The 14,351-nt window shown below is 53.2% G+C and overlaps 1 protein-coding gene across 1 annotated transcript in view; it reads left to right on the top strand.

Moving 5' to 3' along the window:
- LTBP2 (latent transforming growth factor beta binding protein 2) overlaps positions 1–14,351 on the top strand; it is a 112,536-nt gene that overhangs the window by 84,696 nt on the left and 13,489 nt on the right. The window contains exons 16-21 of the mRNA XM_027769109.1: positions 469–488; positions 2,115–2,154; positions 3,030–3,146; positions 5,424–5,552; positions 6,257–6,385; positions 9,606–9,725. Of these exons, the coding sequence (XP_027624910.1) occupies positions 469–488; positions 2,115–2,154; positions 3,030–3,146; positions 5,424–5,552; positions 6,257–6,385; positions 9,606–9,725 (555 nt within the window). The remainder of the gene's footprint in view (positions 1–468; positions 489–2,114; positions 2,155–3,029; positions 3,147–5,423; positions 5,553–6,256; positions 6,386–9,605; positions 9,726–14,351) is intronic.

Below are 14,351 nucleotides of genomic sequence, written 5' to 3'. Positions count from 1 at the left end.
GGCCCCTGGGCCCTTTGGCCACTGGCCACACCAGGAGTGACTGTTCTCTTCCCAGACCTGTTCTCTAGCCCTGTAGCCCAGGGCAGGCAGTTGAATGACCCAGGGTGACTGAGAGGCCTGGGATGGAGGAGGTGGCAGTGCGAGGAGGTGGGTTATAGGATGGATGGTGGACTGGCCTGGGAGGGGTGGGATCCTCTCACTGGAAGCCTTGCAGGAAAGCAAGCCTTGCGAGAGGCTTCCTCTCACCAAGTAGGAGGCTGAGCTAAGCTATCTTCAGCCCCCTTCCCACACCTTGGGATTTGGGATTCTGTGGGGGAGGGTGGGGCACAGGCAGGTAAGATGAGCCCAAGCTCTCTCTGCTGCTGACCCTGCTGTGGACATGTTAGAGGTGCAGACTATGAAGCAGCCCAGCCCGTGGGTGGAGGAGAGACGGCAGCCTGAGCTCACTATCTCGTTTTCCCTTCCCAGCTGACTCTCGGGCTGTTCAGGTGAGTCCTCCCTCTGGGGAGTTGGGCAAGGGTGGTAGAAGACAGGGCCCGGTGGCTGCTGAGGCTCCAGGGCAGTGTTTTGTGAGGCAGGAAAGAGAGAAAGATGGATTTTACTTGAAGAGTGTCCAAGTGGGAGGGCTGATCCAAAGGCCCAGTTTCCTGAAGAAAGTCACAAGAGGTCCTGGGTACAGAGCACTCCCTGTGCACGGATTCTCCCTCAGAAGGGAAATAGGAACTGACCTGTTAGTTCTGGCTGTCACTCAGGCTTGGAGCACTGCAGATGAGGTCAAGGGCTGGTTCCAGTTCACTCTGAATCTGGAACTTTCAGAACTGAAATAACTTAAATCTCCAAGTGTCTTCTGTGAGTGGTTCATGGGGAAGCAGAGGCACAGCCATGCATGACCTCAAACCACTTCATAAAAAAGGCATCTGACTCCTTTTCCCATGCCCAGCAGTCCCCTGTGAAGAACTGGGTGTCCCCAGAAAAACGTTCCAGAAGAATGAATCTGATTCTTCCTTCCATGGTCTGCCAATCCCTCCCCTGCCCCCTGCCCCTCCAATTGCATACCTGACTGTCCCAATCGCTGTCTCTCCAGTGGGCTTGTTCTCTCCTGGATTATCGCGTACTGCCCATCTAGACCAAAGCTCCATGTCTGTGTCTTCCCAGACCCAGCCACACTCCATCCTCTGCCCATTCCTCTCCTGCTTCTCCATTGCATTCTCCTCTGTCCATAGGCTGTGATGAGGGACACCAGGTATGGCTTTGGGTCCCCACTTCACTGCACTATGGCCCTACACATTCTGGTTACCCTCTGGAACTTCCTTCCTCCAAGTATGGGATAACAGCATTGATGCCAGGCATGCTAACATTCCACCATGTGCCCAACATCAAACTGACACACATACAGATCGACTGCTCTAATCATTATAACCCATCAGCGTAAGATGGTTGAGAAAATGAGTTAAGACCATGGATATAGGGGCCAGCAGGTGGCATGGTGGTTAAGGCACTAGACTCCCACTTGCCTGACTGCAGTTCAAGCTCCTGACCTGGCAGCTTCATTTCTTGCTTTCTCTCTCTCTCTTTCTCTCTCTCTCTCTCTGGTGAGTGCAAAATTAATTTTAATTATGTCCTATAGCAAAATTAAAATAATAACAATAATAAATAAAAATAAATAATTCTTAGGGAACCAGCAGTTAGCGTAATGGCTATGTCGCTGGACTCCCACGTAGTCGACCGCGGTTCGTGTCCCGGACCCGGTGGCTTCAAACTCACGCCGGGCGCATGTGCGTGCGTGCCCAAGATCCCGAGAGGAGAATGGAGGAGAAGGGATTGCGGCGTGACCACCCCCCCTGGGGGTGATTTCTCGCTTTCTGTCTCTATGTCTCTCTCTGTCTGTCTGGGGAGCGCACGTGCCCTACAGTGAAAATCTCTCCAAAAAAAAAAAAAAAATTTTAAAGACCATGGATGTAAAGTGCCTAGCAGAATTCCTAGCACATAGTGAAAACTCATTGATACCAAATGAATGAAAAAATATATTAACCAGAGGTGGAGGTGAGTGTGGTGGAAGCACGTCATGGAGGTGACAGGGGAGCCAAAAGTGACCTTCTCTTGTTTCTGTGCAGGTCACGACCAGTGTTGGCCACTTAGCTGCCTGGGTCCCAGGTGAGTCCTTCACATAATGGCTCCCAAGGACAAGAGAAAGGAGGGGAAGAAAGGCTTGGTGTGGTAGTGGAGTCACTATGCATGAACTGGGCCCTGGGACTCAGATCAGGGAGGGCGTGAATGACATTATAAAAAATGCTCTTTCCTGGAGCTCTATACACCCAAGGTGCTCTGAGCTCAGTGAGAGACTCCACGATGCTCTGCAAATACTTTACTATCCACAGAGCTCTTTCAAATTCCACGGAGCCACTCAGCCCATCAGTCAGACCAAGGAGGAAGTACTAGCCTAAACGGGGTTGGTTGGGTTTCCAGAACTCCCCCCACCCCCCGCCCCACGTGGGCCTCATCTTCCCTCCTGGAAACTGTCGACGCTCTGCAGAGCCCAGCTTGCCAGTCGCTAGTGTTGGGTGCAGCAATCAAAGACTGAGCCTTCTCTGCCTGTGGAGTGGACACCGATGCCTGCCTCTGCCTCTTGGGGCTAGTAAGGGTCGGTATTTGTGGCAGAGCTCTGTAAACTGTGAAATCTTTGCAAACAGAAGGAAAGAATACTGAAGTGGGGGTCAGGAGACCCAGACTCCTACTCTGGCTCCCTGCCTCTAATACACTGGCTGGCCTTGAACAAGGCTTTCTGCAGGCCTCGATCTCACCTATGGCATGGGGATTGGACTGAATGCACTATAAAACCTCTTAGGGCTCTCAGATTCTCAGACTCTAGCTGTATAGGGCTAGGCCAAGTTTCAGGAGACTTGAAGGCACAAGGGATGACCCACCCAAGGCCCCACCCTTCATTCTTGGGAGTCTGAACAGCAGGGAGGAGAGAAGAGCCACTGCTCACCAGAGGCTGGGGCCCCACCTTCCCCTCCTCCCCTCTGCAGAGGATGCCATGGGAAGACCAACGTCTCCAGTGCTGCCCGGACAGGGCTTTCCAGAGACCCAGGAAGGAGAACACGTGACCCCCTCCACCGATGTGCTGGCAACCCTTGGCGCCCCAGGTACCTGCAGCCAGCCCTTTGAGGCCCTTTGCACCCTACCCTGCGAGTTGTGGCTGTCCAGAGGCAATTCCAGGGCTGGGGCATGAGTAGGGCCCTCCCTTGCCTCTTCAACCTCATGGGCAGTCTGCACAGCTGCTGAGTCTCTGGCCCATCTCACAAAGAGCACAGGGTCCCCCTGGTGAAAACAGGAGGCCTGCCTGGAGCACTACTCAAACCAGGGAAGGGGAAGAGACTGGAGGCTTTGGTGGAGGGTCCTACTCTGAGGCCTCCAGGGAAGTTGGGGGGTTCCAGGAGGATCCAAGGGGCCCTCTTGGGGAATGAGAACACAGGGAGTGGGAGCCTCAGGCGCCTGGCACCTCCAGGCTGTTTTCCCTGAGAGAGTGGAGTGCCCTGGCCATGCCAGCCTCCTGCCCACGGGGGCTGGCTTTCAGGAAGGGACATAGCTCTGTTTCTCAAGGTCAGTTAACTGAGAGCCTGCATTCCTCTCCCTCTGGTCAGCTGCAATGACAGTGTAGGGGGGACCCCTGGCAAAACCACCTTGCTCTGGAATGTGCCCTCCTCAAAGGCTCATTGTCTGGGGACTCGGGTCAAGAGAAGCAGTGCCAGTGCTGGCGCTGCTGTTCCCTCTGCACGTGTGCACCCTCACACCCTCTCTTCAACTCAGGGACTCAGGTCGGAGACCCAAGTCACCTTGAGTGGGAGGTGAAGGGGAGAAGGTTTAGATTTTCTCCGGCAAAGGGAGAGCCTCTACAGCCTGGTGGAACAGGCAAGAGTGGAGGGAGGGTGCAGAGGGTCCCCTGCTGACCCGTCCCAGGACCTGTTTCTTCTGGGTCCAGAACAATGCACCAGGGAACCTCCTCCAGGTGGCTGGGTTAAGGGGTCTCTGCTGGGGAGGGCCGAGTCTCTGACAGGGAAACCCAGCTTGCAGGAAGGGAGCCCTGGCTACCGGCTACACCCCAGCCAGGCCTACTGCGTAGGTTCTCACTTAAGGTGCTGATTAGGGCCTGGGGAGCAGGGGCCAGGGCCTGATCAAGAGTCTAGGCAGCAGGACCCCCAAGCTGTCCCATGTGATTGGTAGGGTCAGGAGGAGTGCCGTTCCTGTAGACAAAGCTAACTTTAACCTTTTGGTGGGGGGGTAGAGGGGCCCAGTCTCTGTGAGCCCTGTTGAGGAGCCCCAGGACTCCAGCAGAGTGGAAAACCACCCAAGCAGTAGCTCTCAGCTATGTGGGTGCATTGCTACCACTGCCACCATCTGCCTCAGCCTTCTACCTGCTGCCCTCCTCCCCTGCCTTCCCCAAACTCACCCCTCTGGGTAGACATTTAGAATCCAGCTGGGCCCCCCCCCCATGAGCCCTCAGGCTGACCCAAACTTGAAGCCAGACCAGGGGATAGGTAGCCTCACCATCCAGCCAGTGTGCATACTCCAAGGATGGTTACAGCCCAATCCCTTGGGCTTTCCTGGGCTCTCTCAGAGCTGTGGGGGCAGGGTGGGAAGCCTGAGTATGGGGACTAAGACCTCAAGGAGGACACAGAGGCTGAAAGTGCCATTTGTTCATTCATTCGTTCATTGAGCCCATTCCGAGTGTCAGATCCTTCTAGTCTGAGGGTACAGTGGTAGAGAGCAGGAGCCTGTGCCTACAGAGCCTCATCCCCGAGTCCTGGTGAGTCTGCTTCCAAGCCGTTCTGTTTAGCACCTGTATCTCCACTTTTTACCCATTTCCAGCCCTCCTCAGCCATCTTGCTTCCCAGCTGGGTTTTCTGGGGAAATTTGATCATACCCCAACCTTCCATGACCCTCTTGCTTAGAGGCCAGTCTCAATGTGGCGTTCACAGCCCTGCTCAATTGGCCCCAGCCCACCACCCCTTTTTTCCCCCTGACAGTTTTCCCCATACACCCTAAATCACCAAATCTGCCTGTCTGTCTGGAGGAAACTGGGCAGGAGTTGCCAGGGAGAGGTAGCACTAGGCATAGAGGTAAGACCCAGGCACTTACTCAGATGAAGTCAGGCCAGAGGCCTCAGCAGGGGGCCGACAGCTGGGATCCGGGTAACTGCTATTAGGTCTCTGTTAGGGGCACACTCTACTGCAAGCTGCATCCCGCAAAGGGCTCAGGGCCTGGGCAGAGGTCTCAGGGAGTCTTATAAAGGGCCATGCCCTGTTGGATATGGAAGTAGACTGGTAAGCTGGGGCAGACTTTTTGGCCTCCTGAAGCCTCTGGCCCCCGGCCCACACCCTCTCTCCCTGCCGCTCCAGCCTGCTTTGCTCTGTCCCTCACAGGCATTGATCGGTGTGCAGCTGGAGCCACCAACATCTGTGGCCCTGGCACCTGCGTGAGCCTCCCAGATGGATACACATGTGTCTGCAGCCCTGGCTACCGGCTCCACCCCAGCCAGGCCTACTGCACAGGTACTCACTTAGGGTGCTGACTCAGAGCTGAGGAGCAGGGACCAGGGACAGATCGAGAGTCCAAGCAGCAGAAGGTCCAAACGGTGCTGTGTGGTTGGTGGGGTCAGGAGGAGTGCAGTCCTTGTGGACAAAGCTAACCTTAACCTTCCGGTGTGTCGGGGGAGTGCAGGCTCTATGAGCCCTATTGAGGAGTCCCAGGACTCCAGGAGAGTGGGAAGCCACCCAGTGCTTCAGTCAGCACCTGGAAGCCCTCTACTCTGAGATCAGCCCCCTCAAACTGGCCATTTTACTGCCTGTAGAGCAGACCAAGGTCTGCCCCAGGTGGAAACATCTCCATCAGAGCCATCCCTGGGAGAGACGTGGGGCCAAGATAAATGAAATATGGGCTCGTTCCTTCTCTCTCCTCAATATTTTGGAAAAATCCACTTTGGTCTTGAAGGAGAAAGGAAGTGACCATGGGGCCAGGGGGATGAGGGGCAGTGATAAAAGTCCCTCCAGGTCCCTAGTGCCTAGATGGGCCCGATGGTCTGACTTTGTTGCCTTTAGCCTCAGATTTTGGTCTCTCGGCCTCTTCTGCACCTTTACCCTGTCCTTGTCACAGAGCATCATGCCCTGCCCAGCCTGTAGTGTGGAGAAATGGCCAGCAGGTGCCCAAAGAAGGCATTGCTGGCCTCGCTAACCTCCCTCTGCTTCCCTCTGGTTAGATGACAATGAGTGTCTGGGGGACCCCTGTGCGGGGAAAGGGCGCTGTGTCAACCACGTGGGCTCCTACTCCTGTTTCTGCTACCCTGGCTACACGCTGGCCAGCTCAGGGGCGACTCAAGAGTGCCAAGGTAAGCCCACCACTCCAGAATGGGCACAGCAGAGTGTGTCTTGGTGGTGCCTCATGGCGTAATGGGGGTGGGGGATGAACCAGGTTCCACAGCCTCCAGCCGCATGCTGCAATATGAGGAGAGGGGAGCCTCAGGAAGGGAGACCAGATCTTGGGCCTGGGCTTGGAGGGGAACCTGAGCAAGACTGTAAGGAAGTGTAGGACTCCAAAAGCAGCGATCTTTGCAAAGGCCCCTAAGAGCTGTGACTGGAGCTGAGTGTGAGGCATCGGGGAGACAGCTGGGGACGGGGACTAAAAGCCAGGTCCTTAAACTCTACGTGACAAAGAGTTGCTTTCATATGGAGAACGAGGACCACCATGAGGATGCCAAGCTGGGACCCTGGCAGACTGGGCAGCTGGCATGCCTTTGAGGGTCTCCAATAGCTTGAGACACCTGCAAGGTTTGGGCTTCCCTGGGAAGGCCCGCTGCTCGGGCCCCTGGGAAAACCTGCTTCCAACAGGACACTCCGCTCACTTTTCTGAATGAGTTCACAAAGGGTATGATGCAGCACTTCTTAAACAGGGTCTTAAGATTCCCAGCCTGGTTGAAAGGCCTTCACCTCTAGGTAGCACCACCTGCTCCTGGCTCATGTCACTGCCTCTGGCCCGGACAGCCCAGTGGTGACTCACAGCTGCCCCCAGGGAGGCCAGCATAGCTGTGTCCTTTCACTGCCAGGGTCCCCTTGAGTTTCAACCCTCTAAAATCTACAGAAAACAGGCCAGCAGGTGGCGTGGTGATTAAATCTGCAGGAAAACAAGGGCCAGCAGGTGGCATGGTGATTAAGGACTCCCACATGGCTCACCACAATTTGAGTCCCTAACTTGCAGGTGGGGGACACCATCACAGGACGTGACTAGGAATGGAGGGAGCAGAGAGCGTCCTAGGCAACAGAACCATCTCTGCAGTGACCAGAGTAGTGAGCAGGCCTGGCTTGTTCCAAGAGGGATGACGAACTCAGAGTGGAGCGTGAGGTACAGGAAGGAAGTGGCAGAAGCTGAGGCCAGTCCGGGAAGTGTCTAAGTGCCAGGCTGAAGTACTTGGATGCCGCTGCTGGTGGTGGCAGCCAGGAGAGGTTTGTCAGCAGCAGGGCGGTGATGGGGTCAGCTGGCTGTCAGGGAGGTGACTCAGGCAGCAGTGCTCAGAGCAGGCTGGAGGAGGCAGGGTGGGGGGGAGAGGCTGGGGACAGCTGAAGCCGGTGTCCTGGGCCAGAGCCACTGCTCTTGCCTACTTGGCCTGGGGAGCTGGCCCAGGAGGAGAGTGGCTGATGCAGGGAATGGCGTCACCAGGACTGGCCCATTCAAGGAGTTCTACCTCGTGCTAGCCTGGCTGTCCCTGTGCCCCTGCCAGCCCAAAAGCTGGGGCGGGCAAAGGGAACCATCTCTGCAGTGACTGGAGTAGTGAGCAGGCCTGGCTTGCTCCAAGAGGGTTGACGAACTTACGGCCCAAAGTGAGCCATAAGTGCTGCTTCTCTCTTGGCGCCACTTGAAGAGGACTTATATGGGGTAACATCTGCTTTCTCCATTTTTCTGCTTATGTGAAGTGATATCTCATTACTTCAATGATTTAATTTAATATTAATGCTTTTTCAAAAATATGTAAATAGGGGCAATGTTGTGCCACAGCTGGGCCCACATAGCTAAAGTCCTGGGTTCTCGTCTTGGGACCTCCCTGAGCACACAGCAATGTGCACATGCCTGTGCAACTGGGCCTCTGGGCCAGCTGGGACTGAGAGCAGACTGCAGTGTGGGCACTCTGTTGTGGGTGCCTGCCTCTGTCTGTCTTTCTCTCTCTCTCTCTCTCTCTCTCTCTCTCTCTCCCTCTCTTTTGTTATAGTTTTGCTATAGTCTTTCTCTCTCTCTCTCTCTCTCTCTCTCTCTCTCTCTCTCTCCCTCTCTTTTGTTAGTTTTGCTATAGGGCATGTGTGCTCACTAGAGAGAGAAATCACATCCCAGGGGCATGGCCATGCTGTAATCTCTTCTCCATTCTTCTCTGGGGACTTTGGGCATGTGCGCACACAGCATGTTTTTCATGCTGCCAGGTCCTGGACTCAAACCCTGCAGTCAGCCATGTGGGATCCGGCCTCCTTCACTTGTGTGCCATCTTCTGTCCCTATCTTTCTCTCTGTGTCTTAGTCTCTCTTGAAGAAAGAAAGGAAGGAAAGGAAGAAAGGAAGAAGGGAGGGAGGGAAAGGAAGAAAAGAGCTAAGGAACTTTTAAAATTGAAATAATTTATATAATTAATATAAATCATTATAATTTCATTATTGAGTTGTTAGAAAAGTCATGAAATATTTTCTATGTTTTTATACGCAACAATGTGTCTTGACTTTTCCAATGACCCGATATATAGTTAATATATGATATAATTATCTGCCTATTAAATAAGTACTTTTAAAAGACCTCATATGCCAAGCTGAGGAACTTGGATTGTACGGGTTAGGTTTAACGCTAGAATTACAGTGACAGCTAACAGCTCTTCAGTGCTTACCTTCTGCCGGGCAGGTGCTGTGCTAAGTCCTCCATCTGGATAGCGAGTGAATCTGCACAAGGACTCTGCGTAGCATCTGAACCAGTGTTGGGGTTAGGGGGCCGAGGTGAGGTTGGCCAGTGGGAATCTACTGTGGCTGAGGCTATGCCAAGGGGAATGGCTGTGATTATGAATTAGGGAGCGCAAGGCTGGGATTGGGTGGCAAAGGCTTTAGGAGCTGACTATACGCAGCACCTGAGGTAGGGGAGCCTAGGTAGGTGTTCAAGCAGGGGAGTGGCACCATCTCTCTCATTGGCAGCTCAACTTCTAACCTTTTAGAAGGACTTTAAGAAGAATGCAAGGAGCGGATCCCCGGGGCATGTGGGGGGCTGGGGGTGGGAGGGAGTACTTTGTTGGCCTCCTCAGACCATGCCACATGGACTGCCATCCTAACTCACTTGCATCGGGGTGAGGAGATAGCTGTGAAGGCTCCTTGGGCCCCAAAAGTAGCCTCCCCTGGGAGGAAAGGGGTTAAAAGGGCCTGGGCTGGGTCAGGCTCAGACCTGGCCTAGGAGCCCCTCAAGCCAATCATGGCTACAGCAAGGACACCTTCCCCACCTGGGCCTCAGCTAGCATGTCCCTGTCCTCAGTCTCTGGAAGGGATGCCCCTGGGTCCGGAGCTGATGCCGACTTGGATTTTTTGGTGTGTTCACAGATATAAACGAGTGTGAGCAGCCAGGCATGTGCAGCGGGGGACAGTGCACTAACACCGAGGGCTCGTACCACTGCGAGTGTGATCAGGGCTACATCATGATCAGGAAAGGCCACTGCCAAGGTAAGGAGCAGGGGAAGGGAGGCAGCCTACCTCCCACCTTCTCCTGGTCCCTCCCCGTGTGCTGCCCACCGAGCCCTTTCCTCCCCTGGGGGATACTTTAGCATCCTGTGTGCCGCCTGCAGGAGGGGAGCACAGATATCTTCATCTTCATCTACGTAACACCCTGGGAACCTGTCTTCTCTATACCTGTGCCCTCTCACTTGGAAAACGTGCTCTCCATTTGTTGCAGCAGAAGAGCCGCTATCTGGGAGTCTTGGTCTTTTTGCTAAAGCTCATTAGATTGTGAACCCCTGAGGGCTGGACTGTCCTCAGATGACCCATGCATGGACACCTGATAAGCACCCAACAAATGCTCATTGGATGGATGGATAGATGGATGTGTGGAAAGATGGATGGATGGGTAGAGGGGAGATTCCAGATCCTTCTTCCCTGTCTCAGGCCTGGCTAAAATTTAGCTTGTGACATGGCTAACTGGTCTCTTCACAGACTCTGCCCACTGACTTGAGCCTGCCACTCTCATGCCAGCTATGAAAACCTCCTGGCAGCTTTGCCAAAGCCCCCTCTCTATCAGGTGGTTATCATATGCTCACGGGAGGCCTAGGTCAAGGCTCTCTCTGGGAAAAACTCTGTCTTGGTCTGCACTTAGGTCAGACTCCTCCCAGCCTCCAGGTTTTCCTGGCTGGGACTTGCCTGCTTTCAGAGGGTCCTGGAGGTGAAGGATGTACCTTACAATAGGTGAGGTCCCCTTCCCAAGGCCACTGCCACAGAAGCAAAATCCAGATTCAATAAGGGCTTAGCAAAGGGGAGAGGTGGCTACCGGTGTAGGGCAGACATCTCTGTCTCTACCCCCACTGTGTCACCTTCTGCTCTTAATACCTCCCCCTTGGTGCTCCCCTTTAAAAGTCAGGCCTATGCACGATCAAAGCCAGGACTCCCCACTGGCATGATGGAGAAAGGCAGCCTGGCATGTTCCAGGAGAAAGGAGAGTGGAGCCGCCCACCATTTGACAGGGGTTGACTCTGTACCAAGTGGCTGTGCTTGGTTCTTGATGGGTGACCCCATTTAAGCATCAAAACAACATTATGAATTTAACATCATACCTTATTAAAAAGAAAAGCAAAATGAAAGGAAATGAACCAAGACAATTCTGGAACACTAAAAGCATCCGATTTATGCTAACCAGTCTGTGTTGAGGGCACAGGCTCTGGTGCAGAGAGGCCTGGGTTTACTCGTGTCTCAGTGTCTAAAAGTGGAAACCATAATGTCCGTCTCAGAGATTCCTGTGAGGCCAGATAAGTGAATATACACCAAGTGCCCAGCACGGTCTCCGGCACCTCCCGACCCTCAGTAAGTAGGGGAAACATTACAGCCTGTTCTCGTTCACATCCAGAGTTTCCTCACAGCTCTGTCCACACCTCTTGATTGCCCCTTCCCTCCCAGGGGACAAGTTCTAGACACACACCTCGCTGGAGGTCAGGCAGAGTTCCTGGCCCAGGACAGGCACTCTGAGTCTGTTGAAAGAAAGAATGATGTAGTCTGCACACTTCTCCAGGTTTCCATCAGTAACCACAGACCCAGCTCATCACCCTGGGAGCCCAGTCAATTTCCTCTCCCTCTTTCTTCTCTCTCCAACTGAGAAACCACTCTCTCCACTGAAACTCAAAGTCTCTGATGAACGTCTGAGTGGTCTGGACACTGGCCCATCCAACTGTCTCAATGGCATTTCCATCGTACCAGGACTTGAGGTTCCCACAGACAGGAGTAGATTCCCATGCAGACTGCCAGAGATAGTATTGCCCCTCTTCAACATAGCCAAAGTCACCTGGGCTTCTGGCTCTGCTTGAATGCCCTCTCCACCCAATCCCATGCTCTTACAAGGAACAGACCTGGTGCCTTTGCATTTTCTCATTCCAAGACTGACTCCTGGGCAGAGAAGCTTCAGGAGTCTCCCAGGATACAGATAGATCAGAAACTGGTCCTCAGAGTGGCTGTCCACGTGGGCCCTTTGGGAACTCTTCAGCAGCCTTCTATAAAGAGGATGCTGGGTGAAGTTTTAGGCACATTGTCCTCTTCTTTGGTCAGCAAACACCCGTTAAGTGCCAGGTATGTGCCACCCATGGACTGGAAAATAATAGTAAAAAAGGTACCTCCTGGCCGTGGCTACCAGAGTATTAAATATACCTACCAAGAGATTAAAATCAAACCCTAGAGTAGGCAGAGAACTCTGCACCCAGTGACTGGCTCAGTCCAGGCACCAAGAGGTTGACAAGACAATTTTGGTGATAGAATCCACTTTATCTAAATCTTCTTTTGGCTCCTTTGAATTGGCTTGCCAAATAGCTCAGTTATGTCCACTCTCATTCAGGAGAGCCCTTCCCTGGCTCAGGTGGAGACTGAGGGGCTGCCCTGTCTTCAGCCCATTTCCTCCCACTTTCTGACAGACCTCTTATGGGTGGTCATTACTGCCATGTCAGGATAGACTACACTATGCTGCGTTAACAAACAACCCCAGTCCTAGTGAACTGGAATACAGCCACATTTATATCATACCCATGCTACATGTCCCTCATGGCTCAGCTAGGGGCTCTGCCCTGTGTTTCCTCTACAACTAGACTAGAGGAATAGCCAGGATCTGGAATGTGGCCAGCTTCCATGGAAGAAAGAAAGCACACTCTGGAGGGTTGCGCCAGATTAAGTGTGTTGGTCTATTGATTGCACGTCTCACCCACTCACAGCGCATTGGCAGCACTTGTCTCATAGCTCCACCCAACCACAACAGACCAACGGACACAAGCCTACCACAGCCCTAAAAGTGAGGCTGGACTCTCAGTGAAAAGCCTTAGTGAGCACCACGTCTCCTAAATGCCTGGCATAAGCACTTCATACACCACCTCCAATAGATGTGCCTAGCAGTTTGGGGCAGGAAAGGCCTACGGGCCCTTGATCCTGGGAAACCTAATCTTCCTACATTGCTGGATCCCTGCAGGGGAAGTCCAAGGACTTTGTTTTTCCTTGGCATGGACTCAGAAAGGTCCTCGCCTCGCTCTCTTCATCCTGGCTCTTACATCCCTGAAGAAGGGGTTGCCTATTATTTCCAGTCACTTTTCCCATCCTCCTCAGTTTCCTCAGCCAAGGCCAGCAGAACATGATGCTGGCTGCTTTCTTCTGGATGGCCAAAGCTGAAGATCCTAGATTCTTCATTCTCCCCATCTCTGTCTTTATAGAAACCTTTGAAGAGTTTAACTTGGTGTCCCACAATCCACCTAGGGGCCCTTGGTTTTCCTCTTTCCAGAGATGAGTCTTATCTTGGTGTCCCCAAGACTACATAGGAGTTATGGCTATCTCCTTGTAGATACCATCTGAATACCACCTGCCCTGTGGGTATGTCTTCCTCACTGGACCCTCAAGAAGCTTTGGACTGAGAGGTCTCAGCCCCTTGGGACAGAGGATTTTAATGTGTCCTCACTTCTGAAGACCAAAAAAACTCAGAGGAGACTCATTTTCACCCTCCACTTTAGGACCCATGTCCTGTTCTGCAATGACAGCTATTGACTTTAGTCCCTTTGCGGAAAGACTGGGTTGGTCTGCTTTCTGCAATTCCTCCATGAGTGCCAAGGTCTTCCCCTTAGGCAGTAGGGCTTCTGTATTTGCATAAATTGGTGGACTTCATCTAGGAGAATGGCAATCTCTCATTTAGGAAGATCGCAGCCTCCCATTTCTCCTGGAGCTTGGCCAATCTGTCCATCATCCACAGTGACCAAGAAGCTTGGTGCCGGGCCGGAAGAGTATAACGTCCTCCTGCAGTTCTGACCCAGAGTTCAGACCCTGGGATGTGACTTCCTTAACTCAGTCCAGGTCCCTGGGGTTCCTCAGAAGATGGACTCCCCAGAAGATGGGCTCCCCATTATGCCAGATCAGGGAAGAACCTGCTCTCAGCTTCTGGGGAAAGTTCCCCTTTCCCCTCCTTGTCATTCTCCCTCCCTGGGTCCAGTCCCCTCTTCCCCTGCCTGTCTGGTTGATCTCAGGCTCATCCTTTCTGGATAGCTTTCTTGAATCTCTTGGGTGGTTGCCAGGAGCTCTGCATAATTCTTGGCTGGAAGAAAGGTCTGGCACCCCTCCAGCAAAGAAGTCTTGCCAGTCTCTACCCTTCGGCCTTCACTCAGCCTCAGGGCTGGTCTTGGCCATAACTTAGATTGGAGGTTCAGCCTTGGTCTTCATGTTTTGGAGCTGGAAAGCCTGTTTTGCCTTCACTGTCCTTTGGTGATCTATTCTGGGGCCTCAGGCAATCCAACTGGTTGTTGTGCCAAGCATGTCCAATCCCAGTAACAGTCACTGCCTGTAAAGGATTAGGAGTTCGCCCAGGGAGATGTGAAGGCCCATCCCAAACAGCCCAGCTCATGCAGTAGAGCTCTCTGACCTTCTCACAGCTAGCGGTAACCACATCCTATTGCACCCACCCAGGGAGTCTCCTTCCTAAGTTTTAAGTTCTGTCTCTCTCTGTTTTCCAGGACAGTGGGTAGGAGGTGGCGTTGGGAACACAGAACAACTCTCACTTTTTCCTAGTTTTCATCTGTACAAAAATTGGCATCTTTCTCCCTAACCAAGGGTAGGGTCAAGGATTTGCTA

This window comes from Tupaia chinensis, unplaced genomic scaffold, assembly GCF_000334495.1.
Source record: "Tupaia chinensis unplaced genomic scaffold, TupChi_1.0 Scaffold148607_1, whole genome shotgun sequence".
Lineage (NCBI taxonomy): Eukaryota > Metazoa > Chordata > Mammalia > Scandentia > Tupaiidae > Tupaia > Tupaia belangeri.
Note: the sequence above shows the minus strand (reverse complement) of the source record. Positions and strands in the feature narration are given on the sequence as shown.